Genomic DNA, 22,417 nt, shown 5'->3' with positions numbered 1-22,417 from the left:
AAAAAGTTGATTTACACCTTATGTTTCAACACAATTGCACACCTCCCCCCCCAATTAAACTCTAAAAAAAAATTACACTCCTAAAAAAAATTAAACTCAAAAAAATCAGTCCTAACGTTGTTTATGTTTTCCTGATAACCGTAACAGTTTTATTCCAAATTTTGTGAATAATGAGATTTTTACAGAAAAAGAGTTGGCCTTGGAAGGGTGACCACCAGCTACGCCCGGCGCTGAAATTGCTGCCACCTTGTTCTATTTTCTTCCTTTTCAGCTGGGATTCTCAGCTACCGACTTTCACCTTCAGCGACATGTTCATTCAGATTTCTACCCGCTTGGCATCCCAATATTTGTATGGATTTGGCGAAAGTGAACACACGATGTTTCGACGCGACATGAACTGGCACACCTGGGGGATGTTCGCCAGGGACCAGCCTCCTGGAGTAAGTGGGAAAAAAATTAAATCCCCATTTTGCTTTGTTTTTGGGAATTTCTACTTTTTTGCTTTCTATCAGCCAGTGTTGACTGGCTCTGGGGCTACAGGCTGGGGGATGAACGGATTGAGAGCAGCCCCAAGGAGAAGGACTTGGGGGTGTTAGTGGATGGAAAACGGACCGTGAGCCAGCAACGTGCGCTGGTAGCCCAGAAAGCCACCCGTGTGCTGGGCTGCATCAGGAGAAGTGTGGGCAGCAGGGCGAGGGGGGGGGATTCTCCCCCTCTGCTCCGCTCTGGTGAGACCCCCCTGCAGTGCTGGGTCCAGCTCTGGGGCACCAACAGCAGAAGGACATGGACCTGCTCGGGCGGGGCCAAAAGAGGCCACAAAAATGATCTGAAGGATGGAATATCTGTGCTATGAGGAAAGGCCAAGAGCGCTGGGGTTCTCCAGCCTGGAGAAGAGATGGTTTATCGTGGCCTTTCAACACTTCAAGGGGACTTATAAGAAAGATGGGGATAGATATTTTTAGTGGGGCCTGTTGCAATAAGACAAGGGGAATGGTTTTAAGCTAAAAGAGGGTAGATTTAGACTGGATATAAAGAAGAACTTCTTTACAATGAGTGTTGTGAAACACTGGAGCGTGTTGCCCAGAGAGGTGGTAGACGCCCCATCCCTGGAAACATTCACGGTCAGGTTGGGCGGGGCTTTGAGCAACCTGATCTGGCCAAAGATGTCTCTGCTCAGGGCAGGGGGGTTGGACTCGATGACCTTTAAAGCCCCTTCCAGCCCAAACCATTCTATGATTCTATGATCTGTCCTCCTTGGACAGATGTAGGCAAAGTCCTACAACTTTGGGATTGAATTAGGATTTACAGAGTCAAATGAAAAAAAAAAAAGGTTCAGCATATCCATGTGTTGGTTTTTGCATAACACAAATATTGGCAATTTGCAAGGGATCAATCATGGAATAGCAGTACCTTGTTACACCTATAGTTTGAAATTTTGAAATGTTTTGAGTCAATGAAGAACAGCCACCAGCTTGTCTTGGTCATAAAGGCTCCCTGGAAGTGTTTGAAAAGAAGAGGAAGTTTTCTCCTAGAGAAGCGATTTTATATCAACAATTTTTAAAGTTAAAAAACTAACTTTCTTCTGTCCCTGCCTTGAGCACTAGGAAACAGATCGACCTCCAAATTTGAAGCTGAAAATGGTTGCTCCTGGCCAACATTTCCTGTTGTATGTTCAACATCAAGATTCTTTGTTGCACGCTTGACCATTGTGTGTCTGATCGTTTATTACCCTTGTTACTTGTAATGGATAATTTATCGGTAGATGCAAATAACGGAATGCTTACGATGCCTTTCCAATAGAAAATGCTTCATTTTTTTTGCAGTACAAGCTGAATTCGTATGGTTTCCAGCCGTTCTACATGGGTCTTGAAGAAGATGGCAACGCCCATGGAGTTCTCTTGCTTAACAGCAATGCAATGGGTAAAAAAAAAAAAAATTGCTTTATTTTCTCAGCGTATTTTAGTTCAATGTTCAGTTTTCGCCTCACCCAGGCATTTGTTGTCTTCTTGCGCCTCCTCCATTTTCCAGATGTGACCTTCCAGCCCACACCTGCTCTGACGTATCGCACAACTGGGGGAATTCTGGACTTTTACATGGTTTTGGGCCCAACGCCAGAGCTTGTTGTTCAGGAATACACCGCGGTACAATTCTCCCGTTAAAATTCAGGGTTTTGGTTTGGTTTGGTTTGTTTTTTAGAGTTTTCTTTGGGGGGGTTGTTCTGTATTTTTGGTGGGGGGGTTTTTTGTTTGCGTTTGGTTTTGGTTTGTTCTATTTTCACCTACTTGCAATAAATATTCTTTCTTTTCCATTTTCAGCTGGTTGGGCGACCGGTCATGCCACCCTACTGGGCACTGGGATTCCAGTTGTGCCGCTACGGGTATGAAAACGACACCGAAATCGCCAACTTGGTGGAAGACATGAAAGCAGCTGGGATACCCCACGTACGTTGAGAGCCGTTAAAGCCTGAGATGGCGCTTGGAATTTCTGGCTTCGCGGTATTGCCTAGTATAAAACAGGAAAAGAAATGCCGTGACTAATGCCACGGTTCGACTTTTCCACGCGTTTTACAGGGAAACATGAGGGAAGTAAAATAAAGCAACTTCGTTTGCATTATACATCGTCCTGTGCTGAGAAAGCTGCTTTTTGGAATGGGCTGTTTTTGGAAGAGTTGCAAAAGCTCTAGACGTAATGAAATCTTATGTAAATTAAGTGTGGCTTTCATTTTGCAGGTAATTAATATCAAATTATTTCAGTATGGAGCAACCGATCCCCTTGTTTCTGGGCAGAGCGTGGTCACGCGTGTCTATATACACAAACTCAGGGTGATTTTTTGCTCTCGTGGATGAATTCCCACCTGTACAATAAATGCAGCGGTGAAGCTGAATTTCAGACTGGATAGGCTGTGGAAGTGTGTTCATCTGATAAGCTGAGCTTTAAGCTGCAGCGGATTCCAATTCTACATTTAAAAAAAAAAAAAGTCAGTAGTTTGCCTAATATTGCAGATGGCTGATGAACTCGCTGATGGGTGATGCCAGTCAGGAAATGACAAAAAAAGTCATTTTATTTTATTTTATTTTATTTTATTTTATTTTATTTTATTTTATTTTATTTTATTTTATTTTATTTTATTTTATTTTATTTTATGATATATTATATTATATTATTTTATTTTATTTTATGATATATTATATTATATTATTTTATTTTATTTTATTTTTTATTTTTTATTTTTTATTATTATATTATATTATATTATATTATATTATTATTTTATTTTATCATATTATAGTATTTTATTTTATTATATTATATTATATTATATTACTTTATTTTATTTTATTTTATTTTATTTTATTTTATTTTATTTTATTTTATTTTATTTTATTTTATTTTATATTTTATTTTATTTTATTTTATTTTTTTGTGTGTGAACTGCAGGATGTCCAGTACGCTGATATTGATTATATGGAACGGCAACTGGACTTCACCCTCAGCCCGCGCTTCACCGGATTACCAGCTCTAGTTAAAAAAATACAAGAAGAAGGAATGAGGTTTATCCTAATCCTGGTGAGTGTTGAAGTCTGGTTTTAAGTTATAGTGTGTTGTTGCAAAACACAGAATCGATTTAACAGCATTTCTGCCCTTCTCTTCTGAGCATAGACGTAAATTTCTATTCCCTTTGATTTTAGGACCCGGCCATTTCTGGTAATGAGACCGATTACCCCGCCTTCACGAGAGGTTTGGAGAAGGACGTCTTCATAAAGTGGCCCGACACCAATGACATCATCTATGGAAAGGTGCTGTTCTTAAAAAGCTGATGATTTTACCCAAATAAGCATCATGACGCGTTAGACGTTGGGGAGAAGACTTCTAACACCACGTGCATCCCCAGATTTAGTTGACGCATTGAGTGCTACAACCGGAGGTGACCTCACTTTGTGGTGGCTTTGGACCATGCAGCAGCAAAGCTTTATTGCTGCTGATGCTCATTATTTTATCCAGTTTAATTTGATTATTTTAACATCTCCTTCCTCTCGCTAGGTCTGGCCAGATCTTCCCAACGTAGAAGTTAACAACTCACTGGATTGGGAGACTCAAGTGGAGGTAACTGTTGGTGTCTTTTGGTGGCTGACGCAAGCAGAGAGGGAGCAGCAAACTCGTTAAGGTTTATAACAGCGAGCTGGCTGATAAAATCTAATCTAAGAAGTCAGTGACCAGTTTTTCTGTCAAAACATCAAAAAAACCTAAATAACATCAGAGCGAATTGCAGAAACTGTCCAACCTTCCTGCCAAAACGTCTAAAAACTGTAGCAAACCCATGAATTTTTAAAGAAAAAATTAGATTTTTATTTTTTAAAAAATTAAACTAAATTCCAACATTTTAGTAGCGGGTCGCTTTCAGTCCTGTGTCTATACTTTATTTTTTTTCCCTACTACTTCTACAGCTCTACCGAGCGTATGCAGCTTTCCCAGATTTCTTCCGCAATTCCACGACTGAATGGTGGACAAGAGAAATCACTGAAGTCCACACCAATCCACACAACGCCTCGAGAAGTTTGAAGTTTGACGGCATATGGATTGTAAGTGTAAAAATGATTCTATTTCTGAGATTTATTCTGCATCTTTTTATCCTAAGATTGCTTCTCAACACCTCAAACCCCAGCAACATTCTGAGGCCTGCAAGGAAGGACGGATACAGATGCTTAATGTTAAATATAATAAATGGTCATTTATAGTTTAAAAATCCTCCTTCTCCTTAACACCACCATTATTTGCTTTACTTTTTTGCCTGTTGAAAAATTTTACTTTCCCAAATCTTAATTATTTACTTTTGACCTGCTTGTGGCTCTTCTGCAGTGTTGTTTTTCTTCTATAAGTTCCTAAAGTATTTTTTTATTTTTGGCAATGAGAAGTTATTTTTTTTTACCACTACTACTTCTGCGAGGCAAAATGAGTTAAATGACAGGTTTCGCTTGCTTCTTAGCCGAGGTGGACTTGCAACAGCTGTAGAAGCCATTCAATAATATATTCCTATAGAATACCACAGAACATTTGGAAACCCAGTAAAACATTTGGTATTTTCCCGTACCGCAGCTCTGGTGCACTGCTGCAGCCAGAGGACCACAGGCACCGAGGACAAGAGTCATCATCACCAGGCTCAGAGATTTTAGTAATTTACGTATCTGGAGCTATATTTTCTGTATTGATTTCACTTCTCGCAGAGGAAAACCTGCCCTTCTCCAGAAATACGGTTGATAAATAAGAAGTTCTTCAAGCTGAAGCCTCTACTTCGATGCTTAACTCTCTGAGGGATGAGATATTCAGAATCTGTCTACGAAGGGAATTTCTCATCAAAAAAATTTATCTGTTGAACCGTTGTTTTATCCTGATTAAAGAAGAAATGCAATGGGTGGTCCTGAAAATTTGAATTTTCCTGTTCGTTTAATTGACTTGGTCAGCCCGCTGACAAAGGGAATTAAATATTATGGGCACAAAGTAAACTGATAAGAGAAATTTGTTCATCTGGCATTTTCCTTTCTGTTTGCAGGACATGAACGAACCTTCGAGCTTCGTTAACGGTGCCGTCGGCGGCTGTAGAAATCAAGAGCTCAACTTTCCACCGTATGTACCCCGTAAGTGTGATCGCCGCTGTAAACGGTTTAAACGTTTTGGATCCCTCTGCTCTGGGTACGACACGGTAGATGTGGGTTAAATGCCAAATCAACGGCCAAATCCGTAACTGAACCCACAACAGAAAGTCCATTTCTGGAGGTGATCGGCGCTCTTCACGCCAGTCTTTGTGGGTGAGATCAGTGATCACGTGGCACTTTTGAAAATTAAGAATTTTTTTTGCTAGATTTCAGTAGCTATTTTTTATCTGGGGATTTTGCGCTGGCTGTGGTGAAGGGTCTGGCTTTCAGGGTTTTGCAGAGTTTTCCCAGATGAAAAATGCATTCAATGACTAAAACTTTCAAAAATATCCTTGTGCCTCCTCTGGCTCCTCATTGCTTATACACAAAACTATAAGACCTAATTTGAGGAATGGTCTTGAAATACTTGTTTTCTTGTCAGGGCTTTACGTCAGTACTGGTGCAGAGTAGTATTAATTGGCTGATGTTTGATTAGAATATTTCTGTTGCTTCCTGACATGTTTAAATATCATTTCTCAGGAAATGAGTATTCAGAAGTAGACATTTCCCCCCATGTTTTCTGGGTGTACGGCTGATCTGGCAGTATTTACAAAGTTTTTCAATATTTTCTGAGTTAGGATATATTCTGTTTATGCTTTGACCCGCCTCAGTAAGAGCGTCTAGAATGGAGTTACTATTTCTCTTGCAGAACTAGATACTTACTCAGGAGCATCAGAAATTTCAGAATTTCCTAAATTTCTGATAGTGAATTTCAACATTTCCTAAATTTCTAAAATCTAATTTCAGAAAGATAAATGACCGTGTAAATACTTGAAAGGAAGCGGCCACCGATCAAGATGATGCCAATTAAAAAACCCCTCATTAAATTTCTCACTGGATGAAAATTGTTGAAATACAAGTGTCTTCATTCCCTTTCCGATAGATTTAGGATCCAGATCAGAGGGATTGCTTTTCAAAACACTTTGCATGGAAGGTCAGCAATATCTCCCAGATGGTTCCCAGGTCCGTCACTACGATGTCCACAACCTTTACGGATGGTCACAAACAAAACCTACCCTTGAGTAAGTTGCTTTTTTTTTTTGTTCTTTCCAAAATATATAGTAATTTAATATTTGGTGTCTATATTCTCATGATGAAAAGTTTCACCCATTTATTTACCATAAATATTTTTTTCCTTACAATTTCCATCTGAATATCTTCAGTTCTTCAATTCGGATGAATGTTAATAATTTCACCCCAAAACCCCTCACCCCCAAAAACCCTCTTCTGTCCCTTAAAAGAGAGAACTGAGAACAGTTCTGAACACTTTGATTAATCAATCAAAATGTCAATGATAGATTGAAGTGCTTAGAGAAATTCAAGTCCACAGAAATTTTTGTTTCCGCCTATTTCTGTGAGAATACGGTTTATTTATATTGTTGATCTTCCTTTGGCCTTACATCAAGGGAGGGAAAAACAGATACAGATGTTTAAATATAGGCTACAACACAGCCATTCTTAAGTGAATATCATTAAAATAAATAAAATGGTGCTGAAAAGGGAAAATTGGCTTCTGAAATGTAAACCGCGTGCCTAGGTTTTCCTTCTAAAAAATTGTTTTCTCAGTTTCAAGACAAATTTTATGATATATTTCATATTGAATCGTTTTGTCCTGGTTTTGGCCAGGATAGAGTTAACTCTCCTCGGGCGGAGCGGGAGCACAGCTGGAGGGCGGGGCCCGGCCGATCGCTGGCGCATTCCACGCCATGTGCCGTCGTGCTCAGGGTACGGGCAGACACGTGCTCTCTCGTTTTCCGTTTTGGTTTCCCGGTCGGTGGCGGGATTTCTGCTGCGGTCGGGACGGCTGCTGGGGGCAGCAGCTGGTGATGATGATGATGAGCAACTGCTGCGTGTTACCCGTTTGGACTTACTATTGTTACTGTTGTTTTGTTACCACTACTATTTATTTTTTTTTATTCAACCTACAAATTTCTTTTTTTTTGTACCTCCCCTATTTCACTGGGGGGGGGGGGGGGGGGGGGGAAGTAAACGACCGGCCACGCGGTGATTGGCTACCGGCTGAGTTCAAGCCACGGCACATACTGTAGTCTGTTTTCAATAACTCCTGATTTAATGATAATATACCGACATTTTATACCCAGTTTAATGAACAAGCAAGGAGCAGTGTTTCTTTATAGATCTGCACAACCTTAATCCCCGCCCAACATTTATATTAGCATAAATAAAGAAAAAATCTACCTGAATTTTTGACTGAGAGGATGTTACTTTTAGCAGCTGACAAGACAGGAAGGACATAATAATAATAATAATAATAATAATAATAATAATAATAATAATAATACTTTTAGCCAGATCTAAAGGAATTTGGTTATTGAAGTAGACAGCAATTGAACACAAAGGGGAATATTATCATTGGTTGTGAATATTAAGAATACTAAGTCTGTTGAGAAGTATTTTCTTCTTTTATAAGAGGCACTATAATATATTATATGATATTATTCATCACATTATAATTACAAAATTATTTATTATAACATCATTATAATACATTATAGCGTATTGTCATATATTGTATTATATGATGTATTCGATATGTTTATATATACACATACCTACATAAAAATATATGTATATACATATAACATATAGAAATATATATAATATAAAAATATAATATATTGCAAAGAAATAGAAGAGACCAGAAAACTTACTGTGTGTCTTGGAAAAAAGAATTAGAGTACCTTAGTCTAGTTTCATTACTAAGGGAATTTAAGTGAATAGCATTTTTTGGTAGAAATTTTAGTGTCACAAAAGCTGCAAATCCTGTAGAAAAATAGATAATACTTTATTTGAAGCAGCTTTTTAGGCCATTACGGTGGAGGTACCAAGACCGCAAAGTGATTTCATCAGTGAAGGGCTTTAACTAGTATTTTTTTTGTGAATCTTTACAGATTGCAGAGGAATTCCCTAAGAAATCAGACAGCTAATGCCCACACGGTAGTCATGCACCATGGATCAGCAACATGTGTTTTAGCAAAAAGTGCCAGAATTATCATCACAGAAATTAAGAAGCATAAATTCTGCCTAACTCAGTGAATTTACTTTTTTTAAACTTTGGTTTTTGACTTTACTTTTCGATTTTAAACTTTTTTTTTTTGTTTTTTTTACTTGGTTACCTTTACAGGTGTTTTGCTGTAGTGGTACAATGCTTCTTTAAGGAAATTAAATACGTTACTTATAATTGCAGGAATGGGGAAGAAAAGAAAATAAAGGAAATTAAATCCTGTTCAACACTATCCTTGAACAGTTATTAAGCCCTGGCCTAAACCATGCAACTCTCTTGCTTATGGAAAAGCCAAATAAAATCAAACGCAAAGGTCTGCTCATTCCAAGACATGTCCCATCAGTTGGGTCTTCGTTGCTGTGCGGCCCATTCCCACTCCGAGACAAAAACATCAACTTTAATATGATCATTTGTAGACAAATCCGTGCCGGCTATTTCAAATAATCTTACTTCCTTTGCAGCGATTACAGATCAAAGGGTTCTTTTTTTGTTCCAATACCCTTTGGGCAACTAACGCTATGCTGACAGGTCTAACGTTCCCAGTACTTCTGGTCTGACCCTTATTACTGCCTTGGTCTGAATTCTGTTCCGATCATTTTTAACTGTTGCTGCAAATTGTAATAATTATTGTAACAACAGACTAACGTGCCCAGGACCAGATCATGTAACCTTCAAAAAAATGCTTAATTTGGGCTACACTTCTGTTTTCCCATAAAGTCATAAACCTCAACTGGAAATCCTTGATTTAGCACCTCCTTGCTTTGCCAATTCGTTTTCTAATGAAGAGTTGGTTGACGCTTAATTCGTAGTTTCTGCAGATGTGTGGAGCATAGTGAATTCCAGCAAAAACCACATCTTGGTTGGGTTTATGGCGGCTCATCTCACAAGGACAGCACAGCAGCGCTTTCCTACAGAAAGATGAGCCAGCAGTTTTATTTTTGGAGTTGTGCGTAAGACCTTTTATGGTTATCTTAGTTCTCCTCTCGTTGGTTTCTCCTCCCAGCGCCTTGCGGAATATCACAAAGGAGAGAGGAATCATCGTCACCCGCTCAACATACCCCAGCAGCGGAAAGTGGTCGGGGCATTGGCTGGGGGACAACACCGCAGCCTGGAATCAGCTCGAGAAGTCCATCATCGGTACGTCGACACAACCTATAACCAATTTATTCCGTGTTTCTTCTTGGTTTCCTTCCTAATAATCACATTTTTTTGAGCCAAAACAGGCTACTGGGTTGACCAATCAGAATTTATGGCCAATTTCTTCTTGACCTTTTTTTTCTTATTATCACCTGTTGGGAAAGTCTTCATGGTTTCTGTAGGAATTGGGTTTGATTGCATGGGTTTGAGCACCACGTTGTCCTCAAATTCATCCCCTGTCACCTTCCCGTCATCCTCTCCCTTTTGTCCAAAATCTGCTGCTTTGCTTCTTGAGAACAAGCTTTCATGAGGGAATTCTCAAAATACTTTTCTCTCATTCCAAGTTCTATGATCTATGCAACCCTCCCCACACCAAATAAAAAAGTGCCATTATTATTGAATTATTGTTTTTCCTTGCAGGTATGATGGAGTTTAGTCTCTTTGGAATATCTTACGTAAGATCCTGATTTATTGCCTTATATTTCAGTTGTCTTTATTAACAAAAATATATAGTGTTGCCATCGGATTTTTTTCTTAAATTTTCAGACAGGAGCAGATATCTGCGGGTTCTTTGGAGACTCAGAGTACGAGCTGTGTGCTCGATGGATGGAGCTGGGCGCCTTTTACCCGTACTCAAGGAATCACAACGGGAAAGGAGTCAGGGTGCGTGCCTTCCGTGTTTGCTTCGACTGAGTTTTTTATTTCCCATATTTTCCCCATTTTCCACATTTTTTAAATTTCCCATATATGCCATTTTGAGCTAAATACCCCACATCTACAAGAAGAAAATCTTTATTTTTCACGTGTTCCAGTTCTACTTAAACATACCACCTCTCAAGACTAAAATAGTTGGGTTTTTTTTTCATGTAGGCCATTTTTATTTCAACATACCACACTTACAGGACTAAAATAGTTACTTTTATGGCTGTACACATTTAAAGGGGCAAAACTGACCTCAGTGCTGTTATGCCTAATTATTCTTCCTTTTCCAGCAAATTAGAAAAGGGAACAGTGGGATGAAATTCCTGAGTATCTAAAATTCCTGTACTTTCCCCACTTCCTGCCATAAAATATTGTCTTTATTTTAAGAATATATGAAAACAACTGTCTAAATGTGGGACTGTGCTGTCTAAGGACTATATTATAAAAAACCAAGATAACTGGAAAAATGGCAATAAGCAAAACTGCGTTTTTATCCTCATTAGAGCTTTAGGCCTTGCAGAGCGGAGCTATTTGTGCGTCATTAAAGAACGGAGAAATAAATAAAGGTACTTTCAACTGGAGGAGAACAAAGAATTTGCAAGGCTCCACCCGGATGTCCTCAGCTATGCTTCGTTATGTTGATTTTGAGGCATGTTTGACCATTACTGCAGCTAAATTATATTAATTTATGAGTGACATGTAAGATGAAAAGAAGACGCTAAACATGAGGGCTCTTTTCCTCCCGTCTCCTCCCAACAAAATAATCCTGTTTGAGTAGTGAGAGACTCTTTTCTCTTGTTTAGAGGCAAGATCCTGTTGCCTGGAATTCAACATTTGAAGAAATGTCCAGGAAAGTGCTAAATATAAGATACACCCTCTTGCCCTATTTGTACACGTTAATGTACGAAGCCAACGCTCACGGCAGCACCGTGGTCCGCCCTCTGCTCCACGAGTAAGTCTGGTCCTTCCTTCTCCGTTAATCCTGAATCTTCTCTGAAGTCTGTAGGATTTCCGTAATCCTCATTTTCCCTGTTACAGCGATTTTTTTCCTTTAAAAGTGGCAAGGGATCAAGGAAATGCGCATTCAACATCAGCTCCCTGTGACAGCTCAACGTGTCCACTTCCCACAATGCCAAGATTTTTTCCTTCTCTATAAATAAATATATAAATTTTAAAGCTCATTCTCATCATCCCTAACAGTATTCAGCAGATAAGTTCTGCCAGGTGCTGGATATATGTAGTATCAGAGAGAAGGTGTTGCAAAAGGAGCTGGGCAAAAATTTTAGGCCAAGAAACAGAAAAAGAGGGAGAAAATAGGGTTTTGACACAAGTCGAGATGTTTGCAGGGTAAGGTAACTAATTTGGGTTAAACTGATATAGCAATTTTTTTAAAAAATGCTGTTTTTTAAAAAAAGTACATGTTTTTAGAGGTATAAGACTTTGTGCCTGATCAGAAGGGCCAATATGTGCCAAAGACTGGTTAATGCCTTAACATTAAAAATTAAGTCTAATATTTAAAAATGCTTGCCTTCCTAAAAACCACTGAGTTGCCAGCAGGTAATCCTGGCCTAATTCTGACTAATCTCAGACTTGATTCTGTCAAAGCACCTGTCAAAAACCTAAATAGCAGAGATCAGGAAGTAATTGGGCCACTGCTGGATTTTGCGGTTGCTAATATCAGGCAAAAGTGATTTTTTTAAGTTTTGTGATCTAAATATACTAAATAAAAATTTTTGTATATATGTACATACAGGCCAACAAACATGAAGAAACGGCAGAAATCAAAATTAAGTAACAGGCAGTATTTCCCTAACGATTTTCACATTAGGGACTTAATACATTCTTGCACCGGTACATTTGTAAATTAAATGGGATTCACTTTTAATAATTATCTATTATGAATAAATAGGTAATAAATATCACCTACCCTTAGTGGCAGCATGCTTACAGTTGAGGAAATGGGATTTTTACTGAGAAAAAAGGCTTCAACAAGGAAGCATTTTGGGAAAGGTTGACACCGAAGGTGTGACCACTCTTCTGTTACTTTGCAGGTTTGTGGAAGACCAAACGACGTGGGAAATATATAAACAATTTCTGTGGGGGGCGGCGCTGCTCATCAGCCCTGTACTGGAACAGGTGAAATATCAGAGAAGTTGGGAAAAGAATTCGAAAATATTAGAAACTGATGAAAATATTAGAAGTAACTTGAGCTAAACTTTACTTTTTGGCTTTAATAGACCTAAACCAAAAATGTTTAATTCCAGGGTGCTGTAGCGGTGAACGCGTACCTACCCAATGCCCGCTGGTATGATTACCACACAGTAAGTAATTTTAAAAATTGTGTTATATTTATTTTTTTCTAATATGTTTAACCAAGAGCGCAGTGTGCCGGGGTGGTGTGAACCCACCACCTCTGTTTTACCAACATGTGTCCAGTAGGAGGTTGTAGTGATGTAAAAAATCACGTTGGATAATCTTTTTGTTAAATTAATCAGTTTGTTTCAATGTAATCTTGGTCAACGGGACCAGTTAAAAGGTGGAATAATACCTATAATTTTTTTTAATCCTTCAACAATACATATAATGGCTTTTCTAAGAATGGTGAAGACAAAAGTTTTAAACAATTTTTACGGCCTCAGGCTTTAAAAGTCACTCCATTTATCAAACGGTGTGTTTTATATAGGCAGAATTTCAGATTTTATCTTGAAAATACGTGGTTCTGCATTAAAAAAGGATTTGCTGTGCAATTTTCTTAGTATTTATCTGTGTATTTATAAACTTTCATTCTAAAGAAAAGTTTAAAATGGGTAATTCAACAAAGAGACTGTCTTTAGCGTTTTGTTTTGTTTTGTTTTCTCATAAATAGGACGAGTATATTGGCTTTAGGGGACAATTCAGAAATTTATCGGCTCCTTTGGGACACATCAACCTCCATGTCCGAGGGGGTTACATCCTCGCTCAGCAAAGCCCTGCTAATACGACATTTTACAGGTACGATTAGAAGAACCGAACAATTAAAAATTAATTTAATTTTAGTTTTTTGCTTTTCAGGGTAGATACTCAATTAGTGGCCTAACAAATTCTGTATTAATACCTAGCAGGAGCATTTTTCTGGATTTCTTATTTTCAACTTGCAAAAAGCAAAATTTTCTGGTTTTACGTACACCATGCTTGGAAGTATCTCCCGTTTTGTATAAACATTGGCAGTCCTGGGAAAATCAATATGTATGGTAACACCTGAACTTTGAGGCAGTTTTTTTTCTCTTTTTGTTTTTCTTTCTTCTTTTTTCTTTTAAAAATGTAACACTATGGATTAGGGAAGACTGGTAACAGAGATAAATTGAGTTGTGTCTAGTGTCTAGAAAATAAGTTATGGCACTTGAGAAACATAAAATATGATTGCCCAAGAAAAACGGTCTTCTTTTTATAGCCGAAAAAATCCGTTGGCACTTACCGTTGCTTTGAATGACAGTCAGCTTGCAGAAGGGCAGCTTTATTGGGATGACGGGGTGCGCATTGGTAAGTACCAAGTTTCTTGATTACGTGATAAATTAGGTCATTCAGCGTCTACAATGCATAAATATTGCCTTTCTTTAGCTCAGTCGATTGTTAGCATGAACAGTTAATTTTTATTTTGGGTTTATTGTGTAATTGGTCAACACAGCATAGGAAGCATGAGCACAAACCAGAAAAAAATTTACAGTAAGATGATTAAACTTAATTAATTAGACTATAATTACAGTAAAAAGTAAAACAATAAAAATGATCGAACGTGAAATGAGTCAAATGATGGTACAATAATAACATAATGTTGTTATTATAGAATATATAGTTTGCATAAATTAAATTGTGCCCCGGGCCTGGGACAATGTATATAATAAAGATTTGTTCTCAAACCTATGGGAATATAACCACAGATATGTGGGAAGCTTTAACTAATTTCCTTGATATTAATAAATTCAAATTATCTTCAGGTAAGACACATCTAGAAGTCTCTTACCCTTTCCATCTGCACGGGAATATCCTTGTAATGTCTATAAGCTCTCCCATGAGATTATCACAATTAATGCACAAAATTGTGATTTTTTCCGTTATCACGCCAAAATGTTGCAGGAAGTCTGCCCAATGTGCATGCTTGTGTATATGCAGCGCAATTCTTCTATTTAATTTAAAAAAATAAAGGTGAATAGCAAATACATGTTACTTTATTCCTTCTTTCTACCAGATGCGTACGAAGATGGTGCGTATCTGCTGACGTCATTCACTGCTCATCGGGTATGTCGTGTTACCCCCCTGCTGTCGAGTACCCAGAGGGATAATTGTTGCATGTTTAACTAAGATCACAGAATCACAGAATCATCTAGGTTGGAAAAGACCTTGAAGATCATCTAGTCCAACCGTTAACCTAGCACTGACAGTTCCCATCTACACCATATCCCTCAGCGCTATGTCGACCCGACTCTTAAACACCTCCAGGGATGGACTCCACCACCTCCCTGGGCAATCCATTCCAACGCCCAACAACCCGTTCTGTAAAGAAATACTTCCTAATATCTAGTCTAAACCTTCCCTGGCGCAACTTGAGGCCATTCCCTCTTGTCCTATCGCTTGTTACTTATCCCCAGCTCTCTGCAACCTCCTTGCAGGAAGTTGTAGAGGGCCAGGAGGTCTCCCCTCAGCCTCCTCTTCTCCAGACTAAACCCCCCCAGGTCCCTCAGCCGCTCCCCATCATACCAGTGCTCCAGACCCTTCACCAGCTCCGTTGCCCTTCTCTGGACACTCTCGAGTCATTCAATGTCCTTTTTGTAGTGAGGGGCCCAAAACTGAACACAGTAATCGAGGTGCGGCCTCACCAGTGCCGAGTACAGGGGTAAGATCACTTCCCTGTCCCTGCTGGCCATGCTATTTCTGATACAAAGATATTTTAATTTCTGATATTTTTATTTCTGATACAAGATATTTTAATCTGACATTTTAAAAAATGTTTCAATATCCCAACATGCCAATAATCCTCTGTGATGGACTAGCTCTTACCCAGGATTGGGAAAACCCTTGCGGGTTTTTAATTCTTGATTTTTTTTTTTTTCAAAAAACCCAATAGATGCGATCTCATATCCTAGGTGGATAAACAAATTTTGCAATAAATTGGGGCAACCTAATTTACTTCAGTGGGGTTTTTCCACACATGTAGATTTATATTAAGTAGCCGGCCCAGCCTGAGCCTTCCAAGACAGATGTTGGTTCAGATTTTTTTGTCTGCACATCAGTTTTCAGTAAGTGAGGAGATTTAACTTCACAGTAAAAATCCCAGAAATATCCATTCACAAATTCTTCTTCTATATACGAAGGAATTTAGGAGTGTTTTGTGTCCAGGCTCCAATATAACACAATTAATATAATTAAGAACAAATTTAAGCTGGATCCAGAGGATGCCCGTTTTAGCTTTCTGCTCTATTTCTTGTCTCTTCATGATGTTATAATTTCTTATAATTCTGAAAATGCCAGTTTATTTCAAACAGGATTTGTATAAAATGAAAGCCCGTATCAATGCAGAAAGCCAGTGAGGTCAATATTTTGTCAGGGGCGTATTCCGCATCACTTTTGCAGATCGTTGACTAGCGTTTATGTAAATTTAAAGTATTTTTAAACATTTAAACTATTTTTAAACATTTAAACTAATCAGATGGTGTATATTTTATAGGCTCGAAGTTAAGCACAGCTCTTTCTCAGGCTGTTTTTCTCCGCCCGTGTTTCTCGCAGGCCTGGTTTTTCATCTCTCACACCTATATTTCTATATACGACACAAATTTAGTTGGACAGACCAGCAAGAAATGACTATATACAAAATAAATATACCCAATCTGGGATATGGTCACGGTTAGAGCCAGGACATGGTTTAGAGAATCATCCAGTAGAGCCGCGGTCTCCAAATTTTTTTGAGCTTGCATCCCAAGCAGTGAAAAGCTTTTTGAGCGCCTCCCCCAACTTACACATATTTATTTATAAGTTATTTACATGTATTAATGCACTACTATGTGCATTATAAAGCGTACACAAACCCGTAAATTTTAAAAGGCAGATAAAGATTAAATAGACGCTACTGTAAAAATATTTTAAATTCTATTTATTAATAGTACAGAAATATTTTTTTCCCAGGCCCCAATGGATTTTCTTGTGCAGCACTGCAACAGAGGACAGAATTTTCTCTCAAATACCCACATTAGGAGCCTGATGGAAAAGCAGAGAAAAGCTAGTTGGGCAAAACCTGTTTAATTGTTGTTAGTTAATTGTTTAAAAGTCCTTTGAACAGACTGGTGTGGCGTCACTGACTCAGTCTGTGACTACTTTTAATCATTATTCTTAATTTTTATCATTTTTCTTCAACACAGAAGGTCGACCATGGAGCAGTTACTGTGTAGGGAGGTCAGCTGTCAGCAGTGCTTATCATAATTATTGGCATTTCCAGTATGTCAGCTTTAAATTTTTGTTTTGAAGCAGTTGAGTATCTGGAATTAAATTAGATGTAATTATATGGACTATCAATTTTAAAGAAATGCTTTGTGTATGGGAAGAAAAAAGTGTGTTGTTTCATTTGTTTTCCAGGTGGCCAAAGTGTGTTTATTATTTTATCCTCACTGTTCTTGTTTCTCATTCGTTTTGAATTTGTCAAGTAATCGGACATTAACTAAGGGAGAAAAGGTGGTTTTTTGCTATTTGTAGTAAATATTCATAGTAAATGCACATTTTCCTGCTCTTACAGAAAGCTGGTAAGGAAAAGCTTAATTAAAGCAGTCTTAAATTGACCGATAACGAAGAACATAATAAAATAATGTAGCTATATAATTATATTATTATATTTATATAATTAGGTTATGGCAGATTTGCATGGAAGAGGAGCCAGGACCTGATTCAACACGCGCCATCTCTGGGCAACTTAAACAATATTCTCTGTCTAGAGACCTGGTAGAATTGGGTACAAATTAGATTGTGAACCCATTATCTACCTAAAATCAAGTCAGCTGGTCCAAGAAATGCTCCTTCCTCCCCAGTTCGCGCTCCTGCTTTGTTAGGTCTGGAACGAAGAGTTCCACAAGCCATCCTAAGCGTTTTTACTCTTGTAAGAAGCAATTAAAAAAAAGTAAGTTAAGAAAATTAGTAAAACACCTGCAGGGCTTGAGCAGTAAAAAGTGGAGGCACAGAAATATTTCCACTGAATTCAGTAGTTTGGGAAACCTCAGAGAATTACAGGAAAATGAGAAACAAAGGTCTGAATTATGAAAACATGTTGTTTTAGTCTTTTCTTATGCTGCAAAATTCACATCAGGAAAAATTTGTTTAATGTTCAGCACCTCGTTGGTAAGAGAAGTCTGCAAGAGATCTGCTAAGGTGGAGGAACTGGGAAAATCAAAGCCCCCAACATTTGGAAAATAAATAACATTATAGGTTTGGTTCTGTTTTTTTTTTAGTTAAAGAAGAGGAAAAAATTGTAAACCTCAAGCGGGCTGAAAAAAGTGTGTTCTGACAAGTAACCACCCAAGGACAAATCACTGATTTTCCTTTTCCTCTTCCTTCAGAACATTTTAGAGATAAAGGTTTTGCACCATGGCTATGTCGATCCGAACAATCTGAAGTTTACTCAAATTAAAATTTTGGGGGTCACCTCAAATGTTCAGGGGGCGACAGTATCGCAGAACGGTGAAGTCATCCAATCGCCTCATGCTGTGTCCTACAACAGCCAAAAACAGGTAAATCGATGATTTATGGGACAATCCGATCTCTGTCATCGGTTACGTGCTCTTAAACACCTGGAGATTCACCTCCTGGCTGTAACAGAATCTCCAAAATATGCTTGTTTACTGCAATAAACACCGTCGACATCTAAGACGTAAGAACTTGGGGTGCTTTTGCAGCAATTTTTTATTTCCTACCGAATTAATGAAATCTTGCCCCAACTCACGGTCCCGCTGCTCAGTGAGACCCCCAAGCCAGAATCAGCTGATGTTTCATTTAATTCACCAGCTCTCCACAGAACTCAGTGACTGCTGAGTCTCATTTCGTTCTGTCCTTCAGTGGAAAGCCAAAAGAGAATCTATTACTGTAGTGAAATGTAAAATTATGCTATAAAAGGAATAGATAATAGAAATATTATGTAAAATGTACAGTAGCCTAGCTTAATAGAATGCAAAGTAATGTAATATGATATAGAACATGATATGACATGATATGATATTAATATAATATAATATAGATATGATATGATATGATATGATATGATATGATATGATATGATATGATATGATATGATATGATATGATATGATTGTGGTGGTGCAATTCTTACCCCCCCCCCCTCCCCTTTGTTGGGCTGCTTGGTGCTAGGTGCGATTCCACCCACATCCCCGAGCTATACACCAGTCTGTGGAGATAAGGACTGACAATGTTAACGAGCCTGGCTCCTGCCCCTCCCAATTGATGGGAAACAGCTCTAACGGCCCATCAACTCCTCAGGGCCTGGCACACCTGTGCCTGGGATGTGGTCAAATGGGAACAATAACAGAGTCGCACATTCATCAAATTCTTTTGTAACTGCTGGAAGGCACCAGAAGGTATTTGACAAAAGTCAATTATCTTGGACCCTATAAATGGCGACCACCAGGGAGACCCTTTGAGCTCTCCTGGATCGCAGTGGGCCTGTGACCAGCATCTCCCCTGAGCTGGGACGCCTCTCAGGTACCAAACCCTTAAGGTGTCGTCTGCTCCAGACGGAAGGCCAGGGCGAAGTCCCCCGCTCGAGTCTCAATTATCGCCCGTTGAGGAATGCCAAGGCATTGGGAGGATTTGCTCTAAACTCGAGAGGGAAATTTTCTTTGAGCTCGCTTCTCTTTACTGGTGTGTGTGTGTGTGTGTGGGGGGGGGGGGGGGGGGTACGTACCCTTGTTTCTGTGTGTGTATGTCTGTTCTGTGTTCATTCTACTGAGTCCAAACACCTTTGTTTCTGTATGTTTGTCCATTTTGTTATGTGCATGCATGTGTATATATGTATATATAGGTACCGTTAAGTAAGTTAGTGTGAATCTTGTCATTTTAGAATCTGAATAAGTCGCTTTTCTTTCTTTTAGTATTTCTGAATTATTTTATAATAATAAATTGCTGTTAGTTATTAATAAACCTAGATTTCTTACTAAATATTACCATGTCAATACTTTCATCCGTGACTATGATATGATATGATATGATATGATATGATATGATATGATATAATATGATATAATATGATATAATATGATATAATATGATATAATATAATATGATATGACAGGATAGGATAGGATAGGATAGGATAGGATAGGATAGGATAGGATGATATGATATGATATGATATAATATAATATGATATAATATGATATAATATAATATAATATAATATGACAGGATAGGATAGGATAGGATGATATGATATGATATGATATGATATGATATGATATGATATGATATGATGTGATATGATAGGATATGATAGGATATGATATGATATAAATAACCAAAAAGATGAACTGCGAAGGTAAAGTGTCCGCACTCAGACTGTGCTGCCTGCTATGAGCTGCACAAAGCCAAGAGCCCTGCAGAGCAGAGTCACTCGTTGCTTCTTTCTGTTTGTTTTTCAAAGGTCCTGGAAATCACCGGCCTTGAACTTGATTTCGGCAGAGATTACACCCTGCAGTGGCACTAAACCGCCCGCAGACGGCCCCGGCTGTGGCGCTGAACTGTCTCACCCTCACCAATGGTTCTTCCTGCTCCTTCTGCCTCTTTGGCCTCTGAAAATACTTTGCGCTATAAACGTGCACGGTCAGTTTGGATGACGTCATTCCGTGTAGAGGAGTCGTGCTTTGGCGTTGATCCTGCCTGACTACGCGCTGCTGTCCTAAAGTGGAATTTGTTGGTTTTTAAACATTATGGCACTTGGATATGACTTGGTCTTTCAAGATGAAAATACGAATGTGAAGTGAAATGGTTTCCCTAAGTTGAAGTTCTGGCTGATGCTCACGGCATTTTATAAAAATATTGGCATGAACCGCAGGTATATGGAGCAATAAATCTGCCCACATTTAGTTTACATCTTCATTTATGAGTCACAGGGACAGAGAAGTATTTAAGGGCAATAATGATTTAAAATGAAAATATGCTTCGATTGCTGTCGACCTATAAAACACGACGGCACTTGCAAAAATCCTTGGAAGTTTTTTCTGTGACCTTAAACAGGCACTCGAGTTCTCCAACGGTCTGATCTGAAGTTGTGTAAAATCAAACTTGATGTTTCGATGCTAACTAAAAAAAAATAATCGGTCTTGAGTTTTTATTGAGGTTTTTATTGCGTTTTTGTTTCGCAGAAGGAAATGTTGTAAGTTTTCTGGGGTAGTGGTTCGTGTTAAAGACTTTTTGTACCTCAGAAGTGCAGTGTGTGGCCTAAACAGATTGATAATGAACATTTCCAATTAAATTTCTTGGGATTAAGTGTCTGTCAGAGGTAGCAGTAATCTCTAGAGCCCTGCGCTTAAACCCAGCTTCAGTGGTTCCTCTACACATTCAAATTCTGTCATTAATCAGCTGAATATCCATCATCACTCTAATTACAGGACTAAATCTCTTGAGACTTCCCAATACTTCAGGGAAATTGGAAACCCAGGGGAAAAAAAGGATCATTTCAGATTAAGCTCACCATATCAAAAAATATTTTTTGCCCAAGTAACTTGTAATTTTTGTGCTGCCACATCCTAGATGCTTGCATGCGCCTTGCAGCGCGTCACACTGCAGGTAGCACCGCTCAAGGCCAACAAGTTTAATTTTCTGTAGAATTCAACAAGCAACAAAAATATATTCTGTTTATTCATGGTATAATTATGCAAAGGCTTTTTAATTTTTCAACCAAAAATTTAATTCAACCAAATTGAAGGCGCGTGCCTTTGGTCGACACAAGAGCTGTTCTGCTCTTGGTGTTTCTTTACTCTGTGCCAGCACTTCTTCCCTTGTCCACTCATTTCAGTCAAAGAATCAGCCAAAAGTAACCAGAAGATTTCAATTTGATGGTGAAAAATGCATCTTTTTTCACTATCAAAAGATTATTTCCTTCAAGCTACAGAGCTTCTGTTGCCTGATGTCTTGTTCCAAGTTCTGATATTTGGCCAAGCTGTGATGAGTGTGGGTTGAAAGTCAGGATGTCCTCACTGAGGTGAGACTCAGTGGAGAGGGTGACCTTGTGCAACCTCTGTAACTCCAATCTTCAAGGGAGAGTCTTTAATGTTTCTCGCCATCACTGTAGTCGTTGGGGGGTAGCAAATGGCCAACTGCTCCCCAAGGGACTGGGTGTTGAGCTTGGTCACGTGGCCAGCAAGGCAAGAACAGTCCAAAGCCCAGATCATCAGGAAAGACCATGGTGATGAGGCAGTTCCAAGGTCAAGGCAAGAACATGGGTTGGGATGAGGTTCAATGATGGTAACCAGGATCAACCCAGTGGTCCCTGGAGAAGCCAGGTTGGAAGAAGCATGTCCAAGATCCAGCTGAGAAGTCCATCCTCAGGTCAAGGTCCTGCTCAGGGAGGTCCACGGCCATGTACAGCCATGTCTGTGCTGAACCTGCAGGGCTAAAAATCTGGATTTAGGCTGAAATGGCCTCATGGGCAGAAGGGGAGGGTGGAGGGTCCTTGTGAGGCTCCTCAGGGCTGTTAAGGTCCTTGACAACAGCAGAGCTGAGCCCCTTGGGTGCCTGGGTTCCCCGGCCACCTGGGTCCCCTCAGACTTTTTGGTCCCTTCTAGATGTGTGTCCCCACTCCTGGCACCCGGGTCTCTCAGAGGATGGGGTCCCCAGAG

The 22,417-nt window shown here is 39.0% G+C and overlaps 1 protein-coding gene across 4 annotated transcripts in view; it reads left to right on the top strand.

Annotated features, from left to right (window-relative positions):
• LOC141936838 (maltase-glucoamylase-like) overlaps positions 1–20,910 on the top strand; it is a 56,030-nt gene extending 35,120 nt beyond the window's left edge. For all 4 annotated transcript variants that reach the window (XM_074854170.1, XM_074854171.1, XM_074854172.1 and 1 more), the window contains 21 exons: positions 272–440; positions 1,824–1,920; positions 2,029–2,141; positions 2,316–2,441; positions 3,439–3,567; positions 3,690–3,797; positions 4,042–4,104; positions 4,446–4,580; positions 5,549–5,633; positions 6,574–6,712; positions 9,719–9,852; positions 10,273–10,307; positions 10,399–10,515; positions 11,358–11,506; positions 12,606–12,690; positions 12,819–12,875; positions 13,421–13,545; positions 13,985–14,073; positions 14,780–14,829; positions 18,129–18,299; positions 20,221–20,910. In XM_074854170.1, coding sequence (XP_074710271.1) covers positions 272–440; positions 1,824–1,920; positions 2,029–2,141; positions 2,316–2,441; positions 3,439–3,567; positions 3,690–3,797; positions 4,042–4,104; positions 4,446–4,580; positions 5,549–5,633; positions 6,574–6,712; positions 9,719–9,852; positions 10,273–10,307; positions 10,399–10,515; positions 11,358–11,506; positions 12,606–12,690; positions 12,819–12,875; positions 13,421–13,545; positions 13,985–14,073; positions 14,780–14,829; positions 18,129–18,299; positions 20,221–20,283 — 2,239 coding nt within the window. In that variant the 3' untranslated portion in view covers positions 20,284–20,910. The remainder of the gene's footprint in view (positions 1–271; positions 441–1,823; positions 1,921–2,028; positions 2,142–2,315; positions 2,442–3,438; positions 3,568–3,689; positions 3,798–4,041; positions 4,105–4,445; positions 4,581–5,548; positions 5,634–6,573; positions 6,713–9,718; positions 9,853–10,272; positions 10,308–10,398; positions 10,516–11,357; positions 11,507–12,605; positions 12,691–12,818; positions 12,876–13,420; positions 13,546–13,984; positions 14,074–14,779; positions 14,830–18,128; positions 18,300–20,220) is intronic.
• Positions 20,911–22,417: the final 1,507 nt, after the last annotated feature.

The sequence above is a fragment of the Strix uralensis genome, chromosome 34 (genome assembly GCF_047716275.1).
Source record: "Strix uralensis isolate ZFMK-TIS-50842 chromosome 34, bStrUra1, whole genome shotgun sequence".
Classification (NCBI taxonomy): Eukaryota; Metazoa; Chordata; class Aves; order Strigiformes; family Strigidae; genus Strix; species Strix uralensis.
The sequence above is the reverse complement of the archived record's forward strand: the minus strand, read 5'-3'. Positions and strand labels throughout refer to the sequence as shown.